Source organism: Carassius auratus, chromosome 5 (assembly GCF_003368295.1).
Source record: "Carassius auratus strain Wakin chromosome 5, ASM336829v1, whole genome shotgun sequence".
In the NCBI taxonomy this organism is placed as follows: domain Eukaryota; kingdom Metazoa; phylum Chordata; class Actinopteri; order Cypriniformes; family Cyprinidae; genus Carassius; species Carassius auratus.
The window spans coordinates 5,095,217-5,117,118 of NC_039247.1; the positions used below are offsets into that span (position 1 = coordinate 5,095,217).

At 38.8% G+C, this 21,902-nt stretch overlaps 3 protein-coding genes across 3 annotated transcripts; 2 read left to right on the forward strand and 1 right to left on the reverse strand.

Annotated features, from left to right (window-relative positions):
• The first annotated feature begins 1,402 nt into the window (after positions 1–1,402).
• On the forward strand, positions 1,403–8,588 carry neff1 (neuronal intermediate filament family member 1). The gene is made up of 4 exons (XM_026245131.1): positions 1,403–2,321; positions 4,650–4,967; positions 5,151–5,275; positions 5,369–8,588. The coding sequence occupies exons 1-4, from the start codon at positions 1,572–1,574 to the stop codon at positions 5,856–5,858; spliced, it is 1,683 nt and encodes a 560-aa protein (XP_026100916.1). The 5' UTR covers positions 1,403–1,571; the 3' UTR covers positions 5,859–8,588.
• A 5,109-nt stretch (positions 8,589–13,697) lies between these two features.
• h2az2a (H2A.Z variant histone 2a) lies at positions 13,698–16,242 on the reverse strand. Its single transcript, XM_026245138.1, has 5 exons — positions 16,093–16,242; positions 14,742–14,819; positions 14,433–14,546; positions 14,221–14,350; positions 13,698–14,120 (listed from the first exon to the last, which is right to left on the reverse strand). The coding sequence occupies exons 1-5, from the start codon at positions 16,093–16,095 to the stop codon at positions 14,059–14,061; spliced, it is 387 nt and encodes a 128-aa protein (XP_026100923.1). The 5' UTR covers positions 16,096–16,242; the 3' UTR covers positions 13,698–14,058.
• A 2,707-nt stretch (positions 16,243–18,949) lies between these two features.
• Positions 18,950–21,563, forward strand: purba (purine-rich element binding protein Ba). Its single transcript, XM_026245142.1, has one exon. It carries the CDS (start codon positions 18,980–18,982, stop codon positions 19,898–19,900), a length of 921 nt encoding a protein of 306 aa, XP_026100927.1. The 5' UTR covers positions 18,950–18,979; the 3' UTR covers positions 19,901–21,563.
• Positions 21,564–21,902: the final 339 nt, after the last annotated feature.

Sequence of the window (21,902 nt, forward strand, 5' to 3'; positions counted from 1 at the left end):
TATTGAAAGAATATATTTTTTATTTTATCCATATCTATCTATCCATCTATTGATCTTTATCAACATTTTTTTTCATTACAGTAACACAATTTTTATATTAAGAATAATATAAAATGTATATTCAAAAAATGTCCGAAATTGTAATGGTCCATTGCAAATTCCATGTTGGGCTGATTTCACTGCAGTGCTCTTGAGCCTATCGACCTCAAACTGAGAAAATGCTTGTTCTCAGGTCTTTATGTCTCTTTCTTTCTCTCTCTAGTGGAGTGAAACATGGGCCTGCAGCACGTCTCCAGGGGTTTCTGTGTGATGATGCTAAAGCCCGTCCTGAGGTGTGGCTCCTGCCCTTAGTCTCAGCCCAGGTCCGTGGTGTATGACAGTCCTGCACTCAGAACACCCCCACACCGCTCCCCGACAGCCAATACTGATGACTCATCAGGAAAAAGTGCAATGGGATGCAGCTTCATGAAGAACACACACTTTTGCAGCACTCATATGTATTTTGTGACATGCACCATAGCATGTCTTCGGTAACCTTTTTTTTTTTTTTTATAGATGCACTGTATGTTTGAGGAGAATGCAGAAAGTCAGCTGATTTTGAATCTGCAGAGGATTCTGCATCAAGGAGGGTCATCAGGGTGAGACCTCTGTGTCTCATTCAGTATTCAGACACTGCAGAGGCACAGGCTGCCACCCGCATTACAACAGACACAGAGTCAGACACTCCCTCTCACTGCAACATGCTTCAGTCCCACCGACATGCAGCACCTGCTCACACACATCAGTCGATGAAATAACATGCATACACTCACAAAATCAGTTTGATTCCTTCACATTTGTGCTTGATGTTACTGCAGCCTTACTTTTTCCATTTTATCTATATAATTTCTATATTATTTTTATCTATCTATCTATCTATCCATCTATCCATCTATCTATCAATCTATCTATCAATCTATCTGTCTGTCATGTCTCTCTTATGTGTGTCTGTCTTTATATCTGAGAATAACTATCTCTATATTCATGATAAAGAATATAATAAATATCCCATTATGATCAATAATAACCTACACTGCAAAAGATATTCGATGGAATATTTTGGTTTCCCGGAATCTTCTGGAAATAGGTGCCTCATCTTCCCTATTGTGGGGACTTCAATTTCAAGGTCCTCAAAACAGGTTTTGAACCACTTACAGCCTTCAGCTCAGGCACTTTTAGGCTCCATTTTGGTCCCTCAAATGTAGCTTTTCGTTCGTACTTCTTTTGTCTTATATTTATATTTATTTTATTTATCCTCACTTTTATCTCCATCGCATGAAAAAGCAGGAGGGGCCACGACAGCAAAGACAGTGAATGACTGAGCTCTCTCCTGGGACTCTGTCTTTTTGCTCAGGGTTGCAGGTTTCCCCCTGTACCACCGCCCCTGCGTCAGATGATGCTCGCGGTCTCAGCCTATAAAAGATGCCGGTGTGCCATCCCGACTGGCACTCTCTCTCTCTCTTTCTGTCTTTCTCTGTCTTCTCACATCCACATACTTCACTCACTCGGTCTGTGATCTCGACCATTTCAGCATGAGTTATTCCGGCGACATGTACACGAGCAGCTCCTACAGGAAGATTTTTGGAGATGCGCCACGGCGCGTCCCCGTGGGCAGCAGCCCGTCCCGGGTGACGGTGAGTTACCGCTCTGGACCCCAGCAGCAGCACCGCACCTACGGCTCTCCATCCCCCATGATTACCTCCTCTAGTTACCGGACCAAACTCGCATCCAGCCGCGGCGGCGGCTTCCAGTCCATGCAGGACAACGTGGACCTGACGCAGACCACCGCAATCACCAACGAGCTGAAGATCATCCGCACCAACGAGAAGGAGCAGCTGCAGGGCCTGAACGACCGCTTCGTGACGTTCATCGAGAAGGTGCACAACCTCGAGCAACACAACAAAGTTCTGGAAGCGGAGGTCGCGCTGCTGCGCCAGCGCCACAACGAGCCGTCGCGCCTGCACGACCTCTACGAGCAGGAGATCCGCGAGATGCGCGCGCGCGTCGAGGATCTGACCCACGAGAAGAGCCAGATGCACCTGGACTGCGTGCAGATGAACGAGGCTTTGGAGCGCGTCAAGGAGAAGCTGGACGAGGAGACCCGACTGCGGGAAGAGGCCGAGAACAGCCTGAAGGGATACCGCAAGGACGTGGACGACGCCACCCTGTCCCGCCTGGAGCTCGAGAAGAAAGTTGAGTCCCTGCTGGATGAGATCGCGTTCCTCAGGAAAGTGCACGAGGAGGAGATGCAGGAGTTACAGGCGTCGCTTCAGGCCAGCCAGGTATGAGAAACCTAAACACTTTATAGTTAACATATAATAAAATAAAAAGATTGGATAGAAAAGAAGCATAGAAATAAAATTATTAAAATCATGCAAAGCCAAATGATGCATATGCTTTAGATGTAACTGAAATCACTATATAAAAATCTTTGTCAATTATTCTAAAATATGCTTCAGATACTATCTGCAAAAATTCAGTAATTTGAGAAGAATAATGGAAAGCATAGAAATATGTTTTGATGTACCATGGTCATTAATATCTCATATTACTGTCTTGCAGTGTCATTCATGACAGTGTGATTTATGCAGTGGCTTAAAGATGCAAATCTATGGGAATTAAACTTTTATCAACTTCCTGTAAATCTAACAAGTTGTGGTTAAGACAGATATTTCATGTTTTAGATGGTTTGGTAATTGCTAACATGGTATATATTGGCAAATGTTTTGTCAGGAAACAAAAATGTCCTTTTATTTAAACATGATTATTATTTTAAATATGATTATGTTTCTATTTAAATTATTATATTTATATTATAGTTTTATATTTAATATGAGTGAATCAACCTGACTACACTGTTTTACATCAGTTAAAGTCATTTAAAGGTCATATAAGGTAGAAATAACTTTATAAGCTAGCAACTTTTTACTATGTATGATAAAAACTTATTTGAAAAGATATGATTATGAAAAGCATGTAAAAACTTTGTATTAAAAAAATGCAGTGAAATGCTATGTTTATTAATAACTCATAGTGTGGGTTTGCGTATCATGACTGTGCAGTGTCATTGAGGGCGGTGTGTGTCTGGGAGAATTTACAGCACTGCAGCTCCGACATTGAGAATCCGACCCTGCACTGCACCATCAGAACGTGCATTTATAATGCCAGTCCCTTCTCTCGTGCAACTTTAACATCTAGAGAATCAGACCAAGACAAGAACAAGTACTTAGAGAGGGAGAAATGTATTAAGAGTTAAAAGAAGGTTGTCGATGATGGGATGTTTAAACTTCCTTACCTCTTGCCAATGGCAGATGAGGATGCAGTAGCGCAGGATTTTAGGTGTGGCTGCAGAGAGCAGCAGGACCCCGCACTGCAGCGTCCTTGAGAGGAACTGCCTCACTTTAGATTCCCCCAGCTACTTCTGAGACTATTTCTATACTACAGTAGATAACATTTCCAGCTGAGTTTCATTTAAAAATATCTTGGATAAAAGTAATAAACTTCTTTTCAGTGTTCTATCTGAAAATAAAAAATTTGAATGTAACTGATGTAAGCTGATGCTCACCATGCACTGATTGTTTTTCTCTGCGTGTGGTTGATGAATTGCTGTTGCATCCCGTGAAAGTGTTCAGGCAGCTTCATCTTTCATTGTGCATTAAAACCCCTGAGTCTGCACTCCAGCCCGCAGCCCCAAGGGCTCAAAACTTCATTACCACACATTACACTCAACGACTGATTAAATGTGCCATGGCCAACATTAGCACAGCATATATCAGCTCTACTGCTTTTCCACTGCCAGTGCAACTTCACTACCTGATGGACATTGGTTTATTGATTACATTCACTGGAAACCTGTTTATGTATCAGTATATTCAAATGATCACTGACACATTTGAGCATCTTTACAGAATGTCTCATATTTATACTTTATGTATAGCTGTAATTTACTTTCCCTTTAGCTCAAATGTAATCGAGTTGTTAAGGGAAGTAATTATTCATTAGAAATTAATAATGAATCAGCAACTAAATTGCTGTTTCCAAACCAGATCAATACTAGTCTATGTTATGAACTAAAGACTATTTATGGTATTCAACACCATTGAAAAGTTTCAGGAGAACTGTTTTCTTTTTTAAAATATTGTCAAATGTAATTTATTTAAGTCTTTAGTGTCCCATGATCCTTCAGAAATCATTCTGATATGCTCAAGAAACATTTCTTCATTATTATCAATGTTGAAGACAGTTGTGCGTCTTAATATATTTGTGGAAACTGTGATACATTTTCAAGTATTCTTTTAAGAACAGTATTTCTTTGAAATAGAACATTTTTGAAACATTATAAATGTCACTTTTGATTCATTTAATTCATCCTTTGCAAAAGTATTAAGTAAAGTATAAATTAAATATTGAAAAAATCTCAAATTTTGGGATGGTAGTGTAAATCCTATTTTGGCTGTCAACAACCTATCAATATTTATAAGATCAGGCTGTATATTAGAGTTATTCGATTATTAGCATTAGATTTATATTTTAATGTTAGATTAATCCTAAATCTGATATTATAATGATACATTTTAACAATTAGTTTGTTGACTGTTTTTCATTCTCAGGTGTCTGTTGAGATGGACGTCAGTAAGCCTGACCTTGCTGTGGCCCTGAAGGACATTCGTGCCCAGTACGAGTCTCTCTCTGCCCGGAACCAGCAGCAGGCGGAGGAATGGTACCACTCCAAGTTCACCACTGTAACTGAGCAAGCGGTGCGCAACAACGACGCTCTGAAGCAGACCAAGGATGAGCTGTTTGAGTACCGCCGACAGCTGCAGGCCCGCACGCTGGAGATCGAGGCCCTGAGGGCCCATAACGAGGCCTTAGAGAGACAGCTGGCGGACATGGAGGACCGCCACAACAACGAGATCGGCGAGCTACAGGTGAGTGCATACATACATTAGTGGCCACTAGTACATTTGCTCCTATTCTTAATTTTTCAAATTTTATTATTATAAACATATATGTAATAATATACATTTTCTAATGGTTTTTCAAAAGAAATGCATTAGATGTCCTATCAGAATTGTGCTTTTGGAGACATAAAAGTCTTGTTTGCTCTGTAGGACACTATTCAGCAGCTGGAATCTGCTCTGAGGAGCACAAAAGGTGAGATGTCCCGCCACCTGCGCGAATACCAGGACCTGCTGAATGTCAAGATGGCACTGGACATTGAGATCGCAGCCTACCGGTCAGACTCAAAACTATTTGCATTTGATGTAATCATCTTTTAGTGTCTTTTATCAGTGTTCCATATTTATCCATATATGGTCGTTCCCAACAGGAAGTTGCTGGAAGGTGAGGAATGCCGTCTGAGCTCAGTGGGCGGAGCCATAATGCAGTCTGCCTACTCTTATCCATCGAGCCGCACTTATGCTCTGAGCACCTACAGAAAGGTCGAAGCCAAGCCTGAAACAGAGGAAGAGGAAGAGCAAGAAGAGGAGGAGGAGGAGAAGGAAGAAGAAGAAGGAGAGGAGGAGGGAGGAGAGGAAGGAGAGGAGGCCGAGGAAGGAGAAGAACAGGAAGAAGGAGGCGAGGAGGAAGAGGAGGAGGAAGAACAGGAGGATGAGAAGGAAAAGGAAAAAGTAGATGAGAAGAAGGAAAAGGAGGAAAAGAAAATCCCAAAGGAACAGAAAGAGAATGAGAAGGAGAAGGAGAAGGAGAAAGAAAAGGAAAAGGAGAAAGAGAAGGAAAAGGAGAAGAAGAGCGATAGCAATAAGGCAGACAGCAAGAGTGAAAAGGGTGAAAAGGCTGCTGAGGTCAAGAGCAAGTAAAGCTGCGTACTATCTCCGATCTGCTATACTGCTATACTTCACTCACTCACACTCCGTGTCCTCCTTACCTCTCTGGCCCTCTGCCAAATTCACATCAACACACAACACCACCACCACCACACTAAAGTCATCCACCCATCTACACTTTCATTTCACTAGTTATGGCTGATTTCATCTACTGATGTATCAGGATCTCTGCAGGAAAAGCAACGAGTCAGTAAATGGAAGGCTGGCTAGTTTTCTGTATAGCACTCAAGAGATTAAACAGCATCTGTGCAGATAGTATATGAAGTAGTTCAGCCAAAAATGGTAATTTTGTCATCATTTACTGTCTTTCAAAAAGAGATATTTGGCAGAAAGTTGGAGTTTGTGTTTTTTAATACAACAGAAGTGCATGATGAGTAAACTTCCGAGCTCATTCAAGTATCATAATTATTGTTTGTGCAATTTGTGCAAGTCATCTGAAGTTGTATCTGTGTGGCGTAACATCTGAAATATAAACTTCATATCTCACTTGCTATTAAAATGTAAACTGATTGTTCACCCGGAAATGAAAATGTTGTCATCATTTAGTCTGTCATTCTAAAACCATTAGACTTTGGTCAGTCCAGGTAACTTAAACTTAAAAGATCCAGAAAAGGTTATAAAGACTTTTCATTTTTGGGTCAAGACCTAGCAGGAAAAAAGGGCCATTTCTTAATTTTTATTATTCAATGCAAATGCAAGTGAGATCACATTGCTACTTCATATGGACCACTTTTCTTGTTTTGTTTTGGGTGGGGGTTGGCAGTAAAAACCATCATGCACTTCTGTTGTATGGAACATAAGAACTTTACGTTTAAGCCAGTCTTTGTGTTTCACTAATGTAAAGGCAATAATATGGTCTCAAAATGACATTAGGGAGTGTAAATGATGGCAAAATGTTACTTTTTCACATCAAGACTGCAAAGACCCTAGTCACACTTGGTGTTCATGTGCCATTATTGCCAGTAGTGCATGACAGCACAAGGAAAGGTGATCCAAATGCACAGGCAATCGGTGCAAAACGGACCAAGTTTGCAGGTTCCAACCTCTCGGTGCTATTTGATTTAAAAAAATAAATGAGTTTGGACTTGGAAGAGGTAATTATTCATAGAGCAAAAGCAAATCCATTATATATAGATTTCACTTGAGTCCTGAATGTATGTCACGAGCCTAGCACAGCAATTTTCCAGCAATTTAAGGGCATCTATACCCACATGATTGAAAGTTCATTTAAATAAGTTCACTCATAGGGGAAAGAATGTTTCATTCACATTCTCATGCAAAGCATTTTTGAACATTAATGAATGCATCCGTCCATCCATTTATGGTTTGCTTAATTGCACTGGTCACAGCACGGCGAACGACGCGGCATGGAGTTCAACGAGGTAGATGAGATAAAAGATTAAATATTTATGGGTTTCTTGGGGAGGGTTTCAGCTTTTAGATTTGGGAGAGAAGAGTGCATTGTGCTTCTGTAGCCTGGGAAAATCCTTCTGTAATATAGATTCTGACGCTTTAGAGACGATTGCTGCTAAATATCCCTCTATTCCTTCCTGTGTTCAAAAATGACCTCCTCTTGATCGATTCATTCTTGCTGGAGCGGATCTCTGTTTCTGAAGTAAATCTTCCTCTCCATCCTGATCTCTTTACGTATATTTCTTATTCTCTCTTTCCCAGTGTCTCTTTCCAAAATTTTCTTTCTAATCCGTGGCATGGTTTCCTTCTAAAATGTGTAAAAGTTTCCTGTGTTTAGCCCGTTTATTTTTGTGTTTCTGCTTTGTGTTTGAATTTCGTTATATGTCTTGGTTTCGTTGTAGGTCTTGACATTTTTATACCAAAATACAGTAACATTTTCTTTAGGCACAAATTTGTTTTGGCTTAAATATGATCTGGGCATGCTCTGGACCCCAACTGAAAAAAAGCATGAGTCTGTGTACATTATTATAAGTTTGTTGTTGTTGTGTGTGTGTGTGTGTGTGTGTGTGTATACACAAGAGCTTTCCTGCTTCAAGAAGCACTGTAAACAGCCGTGTTTGTCTGCAGCGCTGCAGCTGGTGGTGATGGATCCAGCTCTCTTCTCTCCCTGCAGGTGAAAGGCAGGCAATAGAGAGGGCAGAGGGGTCATAGACAGTCACACCAACAGCCAATGTGAAGGGATATTAACCCTTAAATATTTCTTCTTACATAAACCTTTGTGCATATACAAAGTTTAATGTCTGGCCACAGAATATAGTTCTGTGTTTACCAGAATTGTAGAAATGTTTTATCAAAGCTTGGAGGAAATTGGTGAACTGTGGAAATGGTGATATTAAAGCAAATTTACTGCGAGATTTGACCTAATTTTTGCAGCAAATTTAAAAGACTAAAAGGAAGGAAAAGCAAGATTTCCAAAAATGTGATAGAAACAAATGTGAAAAAGTACAGATCATTCATGAAATGAATCAGTCAAGAGGAGGTTCAGTTTGCATGGCCTGATTCACTTGGAGCTTGACAATATGAGGGGGTGGGATAGATTTGCTTGATGTGTGTAAAAATGTACGTAAATGCCTTAATCATGAATCTAAACTGCTTAAAAGAGTCCTCATGTTTTCTGCATCTCAGCACTGTTTCAGAGATGGTCCGGGAGTGAAGACACTTTAACTGTATGGCTGCTAACTGATACAGTGATGTTCCCCTAAAGCCAAATAAAACCATTTATCAACTAAATGTACCATACACTGCCTCTTTGTCTCCGATCGATGTGTTATATCAAACGAACGCACCTATACACACACTATCCAGAAACTACAGTCAAATAATTGTCACTTGGCAATTGTGGGAGGTAAGCAAACAAATATAAATGCTATTACTTTTTTTTTTTAAAGAAGCAGGTCAGTTGTCTTCAATGTAGAGATAGATGGCTGCTAAAAATGACAACAAAGCCAGGAAAAAGTTTGCAGTTTGGGCAAATGTCTCAAAACACACCCTAAACCTCACGGTCCTCCTCAGAGTCCACTTTCATGACATAATTACGGTGGCCGAGACAGCTCAACACTCTGCAACTTAAGAAAACACATGCAAGTTGAAAAAACATCAGCAAATGAAGCATGCATATAATGAAAAGCGCTGCAAAATCATCACAACACATGCATATAACGAAACGCGCTGCAAATCACCACAACACATGCAAATTAAGAAACAATTAATGAAGCATTGCAAATTTATTTTCATTAACCTTGAAATTATATTTAGCTGAGGATATAAAAAGTTAGCCATCTTAAGTAACTTTTTACATTTAATCATGTAATTATTCAGCTTATTTAGGCTAATAATATCCAAAAGATAAAGGAATCATGGTGTTAAAAAAACACCATGAAAAAACCCCCCCTCACCTTTCAATTCACCAACAACTCCACTGACCAGTAGCCATTGAACAATAAGCAAATCCAAGCCGGGTCTGACACTTTTTGAAGTCTTCTTGAAACATTTCCATTGTGGTCAGTGCTATTTGCAGCGCTTTTCGTTATATACATGTGTTGTGATAATTTGCAGCGTTTCTTAATATGCATGTGCTGTGAATGATTTGCAGCTCTTGTGTTGTCAAACTGATGGAGATGTTTTTTTTTTATTTGCTGGTGTTTTTTCAATTTGTTATGTGTTTTGCAATCTGCGGCGCGTTGAGCTCTCTCGGCCACCGTACATAATGCCACTTTGACTGAAGTCTGCCTTGTCTCAGTGCAGGCTCGGCAGAAGTATACATCGAGGGCACATAGAAACCTCAAGCAACCTTCCATAACCCTCTGAATCCCTTTGAAGCTCTCGCTCCGGTGGGTAACTCCTCTGAGGGAGTTAGGGCATAGGGGTGAGCCCTTCTGAATGGAACAGAGGGCCTATGGCAGGGATAGGAAACTCTGATAGTGCCCTACGATCTTGGTGGACTTAACAGACAAGTGCATGTGAAGTGTGCAAACTGGGACAGGGCCAATGATGTTTTGCAATGAAGGTCACTTTGGTCACTTAATAAAGTAGATTTCATTGGTCAGCATTGCAAATCTTTGAGGGGATCTTTTTTTTGCATGATTCCTTTTCAAATGACTGGATATTACCAAAGGGAATTTGATTATGCTCAAGCAACTGTAAATGTAGTAAAAGTGAAAGCTTTAGAATGAGCTGAATGAGATTTTCATAGTTATACTCATCTTGCCAATCAATAATATTTTCAGAAGTTTAAGGCAACACCATTTAACTTGTGCTCCGTTTCGCTATGTTGTTGATAAGTGCAATTGTCTGTTAGTCGTAAATAATGTCACAGTATACAGTACATCATGATTCTGTACAGCTAAAAGTAGGTGGACGCAGATGAGACCAGAAGCTAGACCAAAAGAATTTACAAATGGCCGTGCTAATTTTTATGGCCAGAAAAAGGTGAATATTTAGCTTTTGGGTAACTCCAGCCAGAGGCTGCGTCCAAAAGCTCTAAAGTGCTGCCTTCAGAAGCAGCATTCCAATGCAGAAAGGCATCCAGGCACGTCCGAATCCAAATTCTGCTTCACTTGCTGTCTCCGGAAGTGAAGGTCGAAAAACTACAGTGTTGCTTTAAGATTACAAATCAGTAAGACTTAGGCTCAGACATGAATGGATCATTTAACTGACTGAAGGAGATGAATGAACATGAACAACTAAATGAATTCTATAAAAAACTATGGCAATGTCATGCTTTTATGGATATTTATAGTACCATTTTCTTCAAAGATTTGATTAACTGGATCATAAATATGGTAGGCTAATCATTTAGTACCATGGTTTATTCTGTTTATACATTTGTATTTAGTAGGAATGGATAGTTAGATGTAGTGCAGATAACATGAAAGGCTTTAGAATTTGTTTTTGTAGGATTTAGACCAGGGGTGGGGAACACTGATCCTGGGTGGCCTGTGTCCCTGCAGAGTTTAGCTCCAACCCTAATCAAACACACCTGAACAAGCTAATCAAGGTCTTCAGAATACAGGTAGGTTTTTTTTTCAGGGTTGGAGCTAAACTCAGCAGGGACACAGGCCCTCCAGGATCAATGTTCCCCACCCCTGATTTAGACTGAGGTGTATTTTATTACCTTAGGAACTAGATATAGCTTATAAATTATGCATCTAGCATAGATGCATAATTTAACATCGACACACACAATCACACTGTGACAGTGGGTGATTCTTATTATTTGTCTATTCCCTATGAGATTCCTCTCATTTGCCTCTGAGAGAGTCATACAGGATTATCATAACCTTTGAATGATTTGCATTGAATGTTTAGTGCGCTGTAGTTGGGTAGTTCTACTTACAGTAACACATTCATGTACATTAAATACTTTATAAAAAAAATAGCATACAATATAGTAAGATTTTTACTATTATTATTATTATTATTATCTTTATCTATTATAACTTTCACTTTGTAAGGATGTTAAATTGATCAAAAGTGACTGTAAAAATGTTCGTAATGTTAGATTTCTATTTCAAATAAATTATGTTCTTGTGACTTTAACTATTTATCAAAAATATATTTCACAACATTTTATAAATGTAATAATATAAATTGAATCTTGATGAGCATAAGAGACACATTCAAACACATTAAAATATCTTACTGACCCCAAAATTTTGAACAGACCTGTAAATAAGGGATATCATTGTCATTATTTTGTCAGTCACAATTACAAGCTGACTGCACATTTTCTGACTTCTCATGGCTTTTTTCTGCAATAAAAATGTAAATACATGGAATTATTGATTTTTGTTTAAATGATTTCTTAATGCAAGAAGTAACTGGCACAACACATAAATAAAGTTTAGTGGTCATTACTTAAAAATATTTTACCGCATTGTATGGTGAACATATTTTGCAGATGGTCAACCACCGACTCAAATGTAGAGTACTCTGACTAAGCATATCCATTTCCTGCTAAAAGAAGTCCTGAAATATTTCATGCAGCTAAATTATTTAAAGACAGCTTCATCTCAGTAATGATTATGTGCCAGAAATAATCTCAGTGAACATTAACGGTTATGATTACACATTCAAATGTAGAGGAAAATAATAAATCAATAAAGGGAAGTTGTGGCCTAGTGGATAGTTTGACTCCTAACCCTGGCACTGAAACCATGCTCCCCGGGCATTGCAGCATAAATGGCTGTCCACTGCTCCGGGTGTGTGTTCACAGTGTGTGTGTGTGTTCACTGCTGTGTGTGTGCACTTTTGATGGGTTAAATGCAGAGCACGAATTCTGAATATGGGTCACCATACTTGGCTGAATGTCATGTCACTTCACTTCACTAAATAATAATGAGATATTTATTCATTGCTGAAGTAACAGCGGAAACTAAGCAATAAACACAAGGGCACACGATAAGGACATTTATTATTAATTATATATATATATATATATATATATATGCACAATTTTCATATTAATACATGGTTTAATCACCAATTTGAAACTCATTATGCATTATAACAACTACAAAAATATATCTCCATGGTGATATTTTTACTGGAAATTGGTGATGTTTACCAGTGCAATTACTCTAGCACTGAAAACCTGCAGTACTGAATAATATTTGTGGGACTGGGAACTTTTCCATTGATAATACTGTATCTTGTCCTCAGCCCCCTCCCTCCATTGCTCTCCTCCATCTCTCTGCTATATATAGGCTTCTGCATTGCAGATGTCCCATAACCCAAAGCCTGCAGTCGTGTGGGAGATCTTGTTTTAATTCCCAGCCAGGTTAAATCTGTTCAATATGACACGTGACGCAGCAGAACAGTGAGGTCTAACACACACACAAGCACGCGCTGCATGGTCAGATTAACACCATTAACCTTGCTGCAGCTGTATGGGACATTTAAAACCATCATTCTGCATCTGTATGATTTTTTTAGTTTTGTGATGCTACACAGACTTCATTTAGATTAATTTGGTACCTAAAGGGTTAATGTGGACAAATGACACTGGATGAGCTATAAATCGGTGCTTGTGCATCGGTCAACTCTCTAGAACATGTCTGACTGTGTGTAAACATACTAAAGGTTATGCAGAAAATCCAGAATAAAACACTTGGGGGATTTGTGTATTTCCGAGTGAAAAATGCTTTAAACAACAGATCTGGTTCGGTCAACTGCACACACGAGTGCTGTTATCGAAATGTCTTGTTAAATGCACGGTGAAGTTAATTATGTATTTATTTTAGACTCACAGGTATATCCCCCCACGCAAATATGAGATTTAGAGAATTCAAAGTGATTCGCGACGACTATGTGGTCTTTGATCGCCACCTAACGTCCACACTTCTTGACATTTTTTTAAAATATCACAAAAAAATATTGGAATGGTTTATTACGTGGTCGGATGATCCGCTGGTTTAACATTCAGACTTTTAACCATAATCACACTGTGATCCTTTTTTTTTTGACGACGGTTTAAAACGGCCCAGACGACAGTCCGTGTGCAATTATAAAATGCACACATTTACATTAATGCATTTAGCAGACGCTTTTATCCAAAGCGAGTTACAGTGCATACAGGCTACACTAATCACACTAACCAACACTCTTCAGTAAACTAATATTAATCTTAAATTTCTTAGACATACAGGTGTGGAAAAATAAACGTACTTAAATTAAATGAGCACTGTATTTATTCAAAGAAAAAAAGAATTGAACATGTAAAGGTGCGCTTCTATGTTTAAAAGTAGATTTAAGTTTATCTCTCTCTATAGTTTAAATGTAATTGTCTTTCATATTTTTGTTATGTGCAGAGGAAGACAACACACAAAAGAACAAACAAAATTTTTTTTTTGTATAAAAGGTTTTTATCATTTCCGTTTTTCAGTATAAAACAGCTCCATAGCTCTGGCCAATTCAACAAACAATTCCACAGTCACGGCAGGAAAGATCAGACACTTCCTGTTTGTCTCTCTCTGAAATACCTGACATTTGGGTTGATGGGGGCGGGGCTTATTTGCCATTCATTCTAGTTTTGGCAGTATAACATTAACACAAAACTCTACAAATCACTTGTGGTTAGCTAGTATAACATTAATATTAACTTAAAAAAAAAAGAAGAGAGAATGGATGAACAAGCCGATCTGGTCAAACATCCCAAACGCAAATCCTTGAGTCCATGTCAGCATAGCGACCCCGACGGCAATTACACAGTCTTCTGCTGACCCTTCTTACCAATCAGGGACTTGTGGATGTGAGGAATCACACCTGCAAGAAGTCAGCAAATATACAAGTGCTTAACATCCTCATTTGTCAAGAGGGCAGCATGTTTGCAATCAGCACATGAAGAAATTAAACTCCAACATACCACCACCAGCAATGGTTGCCTTGATGAGGGAGTCCAACTCCTCGTCTCCACGAATGGCCAGCTGTAGATGGCGAGGAGTAATACGCTTCACCTTCAGATCTTTTGAAGCATTTCCTGCCAACTCCAAAACCTACAACAAGAATTAAACAATTAGTAGCATGCTACACTAATTTTCTTTTGCAGTTTTGAAGGTGAGTGGCACAGAATCTTACTTCAGCTGTGAGATATTCAAGGATGGCTGCACTGTAGACGGCTGCTGTTGCTCCCACACGACCATGGCTTGTAGTGCGGGTCTTCAAGTGTCTGTGGATACGACCCACTGGGAACTACAAATTTCAGATATGAATTGCCTTAGAAAGTAGTATCTGACATTTTCTTTGATAATTGCAACCTAAAAAATTCCTCAACTACACCCATCTGACTGAAGGACATCTAACAAATGGATATTCAAACAAACAAAAAAAAAAAAAAAACAGCACACACACACACACACACACACACACACCAAAAAAGAGGCTTACCTGAAGTCCAGCCCTTTGGGAGCGAGACACTGCTTTTGCCTTGGCCTTGCCACTGTCTTTACCTGCCTTTCCTCCTGCCTACAAAACAATACATGGACTCAGATACAAACACATTCAAGCATTTCAGTGCACAAAGCAATCAGAATAATCAGTAACAGTATGTCACCATTTGAATTTCCTTCAGTATATTTAAAGCATATTGAAAAATAAAAACGAATTTCACATACAGAAAAGAAAGTATTAAATATTTAATTTCATATGTAAAATGTAACAGTTCATAAAAAAAATGTAACTGAATAATTTTTTCTTAAATTATGTAAAAATAACATTTGCAGAATATATGTAACCATTTTACTGACAAAAACTAAAGATTTAGTAGCAAATTTAATGTTGCAGAATAATAAATACTTTAATAATAAATAGTATATTTACAAAATAAATAATCATTTTCCTTCCTTTTACATTTAAAAATATTAACTGTTATAGTTAAGTGTGTCAACTATTGTGCAAGTAATCAAAACATTTATTATTAATGTATTACTCGAGTATTACTCCCGAGTAACAACCCGGAATACTTCAGCTCTTAACACAACGTGCAACAACAACAAAATTCCGGGTTTGGATAAAATACTCCACTTATCTTGGCAATATGCACCATTTCCCGCCCAGAAGGTATGGTTAAAACATCCATTAGGAATGCAATCCTGCTTTTCTTTCGAAATGAATTAAAGTTTACCTAAAATCTTTAAGCAGTGCCATCTGCCACTGCAATGAACGCCAATTAGTCGAATAAGAGCATGTTAAAGCAGGTAAATCTCCCGCTCATATGACTGTCTGTCACGCTAAAACTGATCAGCTTATCAGTGTTTCTGACATTAACCTACACACGCACGCGCGCAAATAATGTATAACGCAATTCTCAGGAATCGCTGGTCTCTGAAGAACTATATAGTTATTGTAAATAAAGTTTATATGAACTGATCGCGAGCGAGCTCCACGCTGCCGCTGATGGATAGTTTAGCTTAGCCATCCTGCTCGGAGAAATTTCACAACAGCTGCGACCGTTATATCAACAAAACCGTTCAAATTAATACGATAGCCAGGCTCAATACGTTAGTCATTTAAACCTAGACCATATACGTCGTGATTAAATAAATAGTGACTACACAACGGCTAGAAGCACGAGCTAACGTACTCCCGCGAGCTAGCAAGAGCAAAATCCAACCAGCGTTAGCTGAGAGCTAGCGCAGAATCTTAAAAAAAAGACGACAACTAAGCTCTAAAACAAAAAGGAGGGATATTTCTCGTTACAGAAAACACTTATACAGACCAGTACTTAAGAATTACATACCATTTCAGCGAAGTATTACTTTGAATGGGATCCGGGGAGGTCTATCTACAATCTATTTCGCCTCTTGACTCGGAGGAACAATAAACCCCGTTCAGCAGCAAACACTAGAGGCACACCGAGCGGTGGAAGCAGCCAATCAAAACGTCTGTTGTTGGTTCGAATTTTGAGAAGGCCAATGAGAAATCGTCATGTAGCTGCGTCTACCATCCCCCATCGTTGTGCGGATAGATAGCACGTAGGCGGGACTTGACAGTGACACTGCCTGAAATTTCACAGAAAGCACTTAACCTTTTTGTTTAAAAGTCCCAAGTGACCTGACAAAAACGACAAGAGCTCAAAATCAAGTGTTAAAACATTTTTGGATAATAATAATTCGGCGAGGAATAATACTAGATGCACTAATGTATTTGCACCAAGTCGGACTTTGAAAAAAAAATTATGCAAAGGACCCTCTAATATGACACCCTTACTTATGAAAAAACATATACGTTGTTGTATATTTTCTGTGCATAAAAACATTTATACAATGTGTAAAAAGGCAAGTGCTAGTTAGCGTAAAAATTTATATATATCAGAATCAGAAAGAGCTTTATTGTCAAGTACACACAGAAGCTTCCAGGACACAGTCAGGTTGAGAAGTGACAAGACGCAAATAACCAAATAAAAATAAGTGAGTAAAAATAAATGTGTAAGTAAGTATCAATTTTTCGAAATTGAAATTTATATAGCTGAATAAATAAGCTTTCCGTTGATGTATGGTTTATTAGGATCAGACCATATTTGACCGATATGCTATTTGAAAATTTGAAAACTATTTGAAAATCTGGAATCTGAGGGTGCAAAAAAATCTAAATACTGAGAAAATCACCTTTGAAGTTGTCCAAATGAATTCTTAGCAATGCATATTACTAATCAAAAATTAAGTTTTGATATATTTATAGTAGGAAATTTACAAAATATCTTCATGGAACATGATCTTTACTTAATATCCTAATGGTTTTTGGCTTAAAAGAAAAATCTATAATTTTTAACCCATACACTGTTATTTTGGCTATTGCTACAAATATACCCCAGTGAATTAACTGGTTTGGGTCCAGGGTCACAAAAACAAAAGAGACAGTAAACTAAGATATAAGGATATAATGTTTGTACAGATGTGCTATAGACAAATTATGCAAGGGAATGTGGATAGATGAAAGATATATTAAATCAATAACATGAATATAATAAATATGAGTATATGGTTGGGTATTGCATGTTTTATTGAGCAGTGGAGAGAACATTTAACTGTTCATGAGGTAGATGGCCTGAGGAAAGAAACTTTTCCTATGTCCGGTGCTCAGTGCTCTGGCCAGACAGCAACAGTTCAAAGAGGGGTCCAGAGAGATTTTGCCAGCTCTTAGAAAACATGTTGTACAGTAAATAAATAATTATCTTCATACTGCCATATACTAGTGCTAGTTAGTGTAAAGTGCTACAATTTTTTTTATGTTATCTGTAAAATATTTACTTTGCATTACGTTGCCAGTGTATCTTTTTTTTTCTGGCTATGTATAAACATGAAGGTAAACATTTCTGAATTTGTATACCCTTTTCGCAATTATTTTTTTCGCAAGTCTCTGAAGACTTAAAAGGGTCATATGTTGCTAAAAGAACATTATTTAGAGTATTTGGTGTAATGAAATGTGTTTATGCGGTTTAAGGTTAAAAAAATATATTATTTTCCAAATATTGTACATTATTGTTTCTCCTCTATGCCCTGCCTTTCTGAAACACATAGTTTTTTTTACAAAGCTCATCTTTCTGAATAAAGTGGTGGAGCTATGATGTCATTTTCTAGGCAAACAAAAAAACAAAACAAAACAGAGGCGAGTTAGCATTTTAGCACTTCTGGTTCCATCGTCCCAGAGTCCAAGATCACATTAAGACCTCACTGTGCCCCGGGGCTATGACTTACTGAAGCATTTCACAATAATAATATACATAGCTTTAAACAATGTATTGCAATTTTACCAATATCTCAAAATAAAATATAATACACTTCTTCTGGAAGATATGATTCACCTACAGAGTGACGTCATAGGTCCCCCACTCGGATCTCTTTGCATTTGAGACTTTAGTCTTTGCAACTTTAGGGATCTTATCTATTCACGAACAGCTTGTAACACTCCAAAGAGAAAGGAAAAATTGAAATCGCATTAAATTATCCCCTTTAATAATTTGTTTAATGATTATTATTAAGAAAATAATAATCCAATTTTAAATTATATTAATCTAGTAGACTCTAGACAACGGTATTATTCAGAAACTAAAAGACATTGTAAAAAATATCTTGGGGCAACTGTATAATTTTTTTTTTAACACTCATTAAACTTTTGTCTATTAATTTATAAATTAAAAGTATGCCTATTAAAATTTTGTAAAAGAGAAAATATTCTCCTTTTAAACTTTCTGTGACAAATTTATTTAGAAGTTTTGATAGGCTATGTATATTTAAATGGATATAAAACTGTAATAGGTGTATTCTCTATGTACCGTTGGAATGGCCAAGTGTTATCTGCAATAAAATGCTTGTGTTAACACGTTATCGACACCACTGTACACCAATCGCCAATGGTTCTGTCAAAACAACAGGGTGGGTTTTATCCATTGACAGACAGTCCCAGTGAACCAAAGAGAACGAGTACTCGGTGTTTACCCGCATAACGGACATATTGCGATCCAATTGGAGAAGCGAATTTATGATTGACACGTCAAACGCCGAATCCAAGATGTTCCTAAGGAGATGACGTTCAAGAGCTATGGGCCAATCATACGACGTTCTGATGCCTTCGAAGGCGGGACCTGATGGAATACGGGTGGGGGAAAAAAAACGCAGCTCTGGGTGATGGTGAAGATGGCGGATGGGGATAGCGGGAGTGAGCGCGGTGGAAGCAGCGGCGGAGGAGGAAGCGGATTCCAGCCTTTCCAGAGGGATCAAGAGACCCAGGAGCTGGCGTCCAAACGGCTTGACATCCAAAACAAGCGCTTCTATCTGGACGTGAAGCAAAACTCGAAGGGCAGGTTCATCAAGATCGCCGAGGTCGGCGCTGGGGGCTCCAAAAGTCGCTTGACACTTTCCATGTCTGTCGCGGCGGAGTTTCGGGACTACCTGGGGGACTTCATCGAGCACTACGCACAGCTCGGACCCAGCACCCCGGAGCAGATCGCTCAGTCCTCCAGCGGCGAGGACGGCGGGCCTAGACGGGCCTTGAAGAGCGAGTTCCTAGTGAGGGAAAACCGCAAATACTACCTCGATCTGAAAGAGAACCAGCGGGGGAGGTTCCTCCGGATCCGTCAGACCGTCAACCGCGGGCCTGGTGGCTTTGGCGTCGGAGGAGGTGTGCCCGGGGGCGGCATGCAATCCGGGCAAACCATCGCCCTTCCAGCTCAGGGTCTCATCGAGTTCCGCGACGCTCTGGCTAAACTGATCGACGACTACGGCGGGGACGACGAGGAGCTGGTCGGCGGCGGCGGCGGCGCGGGAGGCTACGGGGAGCTCCCTGAGGGCACGTCAATCTCGGTGGACTCCAAGCGGTTCTTCTTCGACGTGGGCTCCAACAAGTACGGGGTGTTTCTGCGGGTGAGCGAGGTGAAGCCCAGTTACAGAAACTCTATCACGATACCCTTCAAAGCCTGGAGCAAGTTCGGCGGAGCGTTCTGCCGCTACGCCGAGGAGATGAAGGAGATCCAGGAGCGGCACAGAGATAAAGCGTACGAACGGAGAGCTGGAGAAGAGTCGGAGGGCGACGACTTGGATGACGACTGAACCGCACAGAGCGAGAACCGCGCGCGCAGGAGGGGAAAGAATTACCGTGCATGAAACGAAGAACATTAACGCTCCACGGCGAATAAAGAGGTCTGACTGATAAACACTGTCATGTATATGTAAGAGAATCCTGTTTTTAAAAGCAGTATAGATGTTTGGCTAGATAAATGGATATTTCTGCTGGCTGCTCTATAGGTCTTGTCATTTTGAAAGTTCTCCCCTTTACAAAGAAAAAAAAAACACCCTTTCACCCAGAGACTTGAGTTACTGAGTTCACAAACGAGTCGACAGGGATGTTTAGTGTTAGTGTATCAAGATTCGATGAATATGTCTACTATAAGTGTTTTTGGTGTTGTTCCATATGATGGAGAGCAAACCAGCATCATCTGAATGATGTGGTGTGAATCTCATAACTAGCTCATTCAGGACGTTTTCTCTGCTAATTCGTGTGTATATATACATATATATATATATATATAAAAGACTCAGATCAAACAGTGTAAAAATTGGAGGTTGTTAAAGAGTTCAACTTGTGGACACACAATACAGTTCAAGCAACAATGTACAAACAGTTAAAATGGTGCTTTAAAACTGTGCTCCGCCGGCCCACTGTGAAGACAGAGTTTCACACGGGCCAGTGAGTTTATTTTGTTTTCCTCTTGCATCTTGAGTGCAAATTACTCTTGATTGTATGTCATAAATTGGGAAGTGCATTGGTGCTGATACCACTAAATTTACCATCGATACTGGGTTTGATTTGGCTCTTCCCTTAAAGGGAATGATACTGGTTTGCCTGATAGGCAAACATCCAACTGGGACAAATTTAGTAGTTTTCGAATTTAACACATGGAGAGCTTTGGTGACATAACTGGAAAGGAAATCAAATGTAGAACAACACCCAACTGGGTTTAAATAGATTTATTTTTAAAAACAATATACAGAAAAAAATTATATATATACAGAAATATATTTATATATAGACATCAATATAGAATCAATTATAAATGCTTCCTGAACAGGCTATTTAAAACAAATAAAACTCGGATGCAATTATATCTAGGGAAATATTTCGTACTGGTTTTCCATACATTTCCTATAGTCTTTATGGTTTGAAGAACATATAAAATTAATGACCGAATTGTGAAATATACAAACTAGACTTGAAAAGGTTCTCAATTTAGTTTGTATTCCATTTTTCAGCAACCCAAATGAAAATATAACACTAATCTTTATTTTTTTTTTCTCAACAGTCTGTTCCTCTGTATATTAAGTCACATTTCTAAGTCTTACTGCGACCTGTTTTCTCCTCTTCTCCCAGATCTGTCAAAATGTGTGTGCCTGTTAGCAACTCTTCCCTCTGTTATCCTTCTCTTACTGATATTGAGTGGGTGTTATACATTTTATGATCTGATCAGAGAAAAAGGAGTGAAATCCCTTTCCTGACCGTTTTAATTTTCAGGCCTTCTGTAACCACAAGAATTAGCCATACACACCACCTGGGAAGCCATAGTGATTTTTTTACTAATTTCACTATTCATATAAGTTTTGACCTCATTCTTGTCTGTACTGTGTTATGTGATAAAGGCAGCTGTTCAGTCTTGTGTACTGCTGTAATTCTCCACAGACTTCCTTTGAACAATAAATAGAATTTCTTTACTGAGAACATGAGTTTGTTTGACTCTGTTACAATTCTTGACAGCTGTGTTTCTACTGCACCATAAGCATCACCAAACAGATCTGCAAAAAAATAATGTTTTCAATCAGCTTTTCCAGTTTACTCCTGCTGCTAGTGAAATGCTCAAATGCAACTGCTGTCAGTAAATCATAATCATCCAGGATTCTGGAAACAATGCTTCTTCTTTTGTTTAGTCCATAACCTGCAGTATTTCTTATAAGTCATTCATCTTGGCAGCATCTTATTTTAGTGTGGTTTAGATACTATTATAGTTTTTTTTTAATAAACTTTTCTTTTTAATTTTTCTTTTTCAATTTTAGTTTAAAT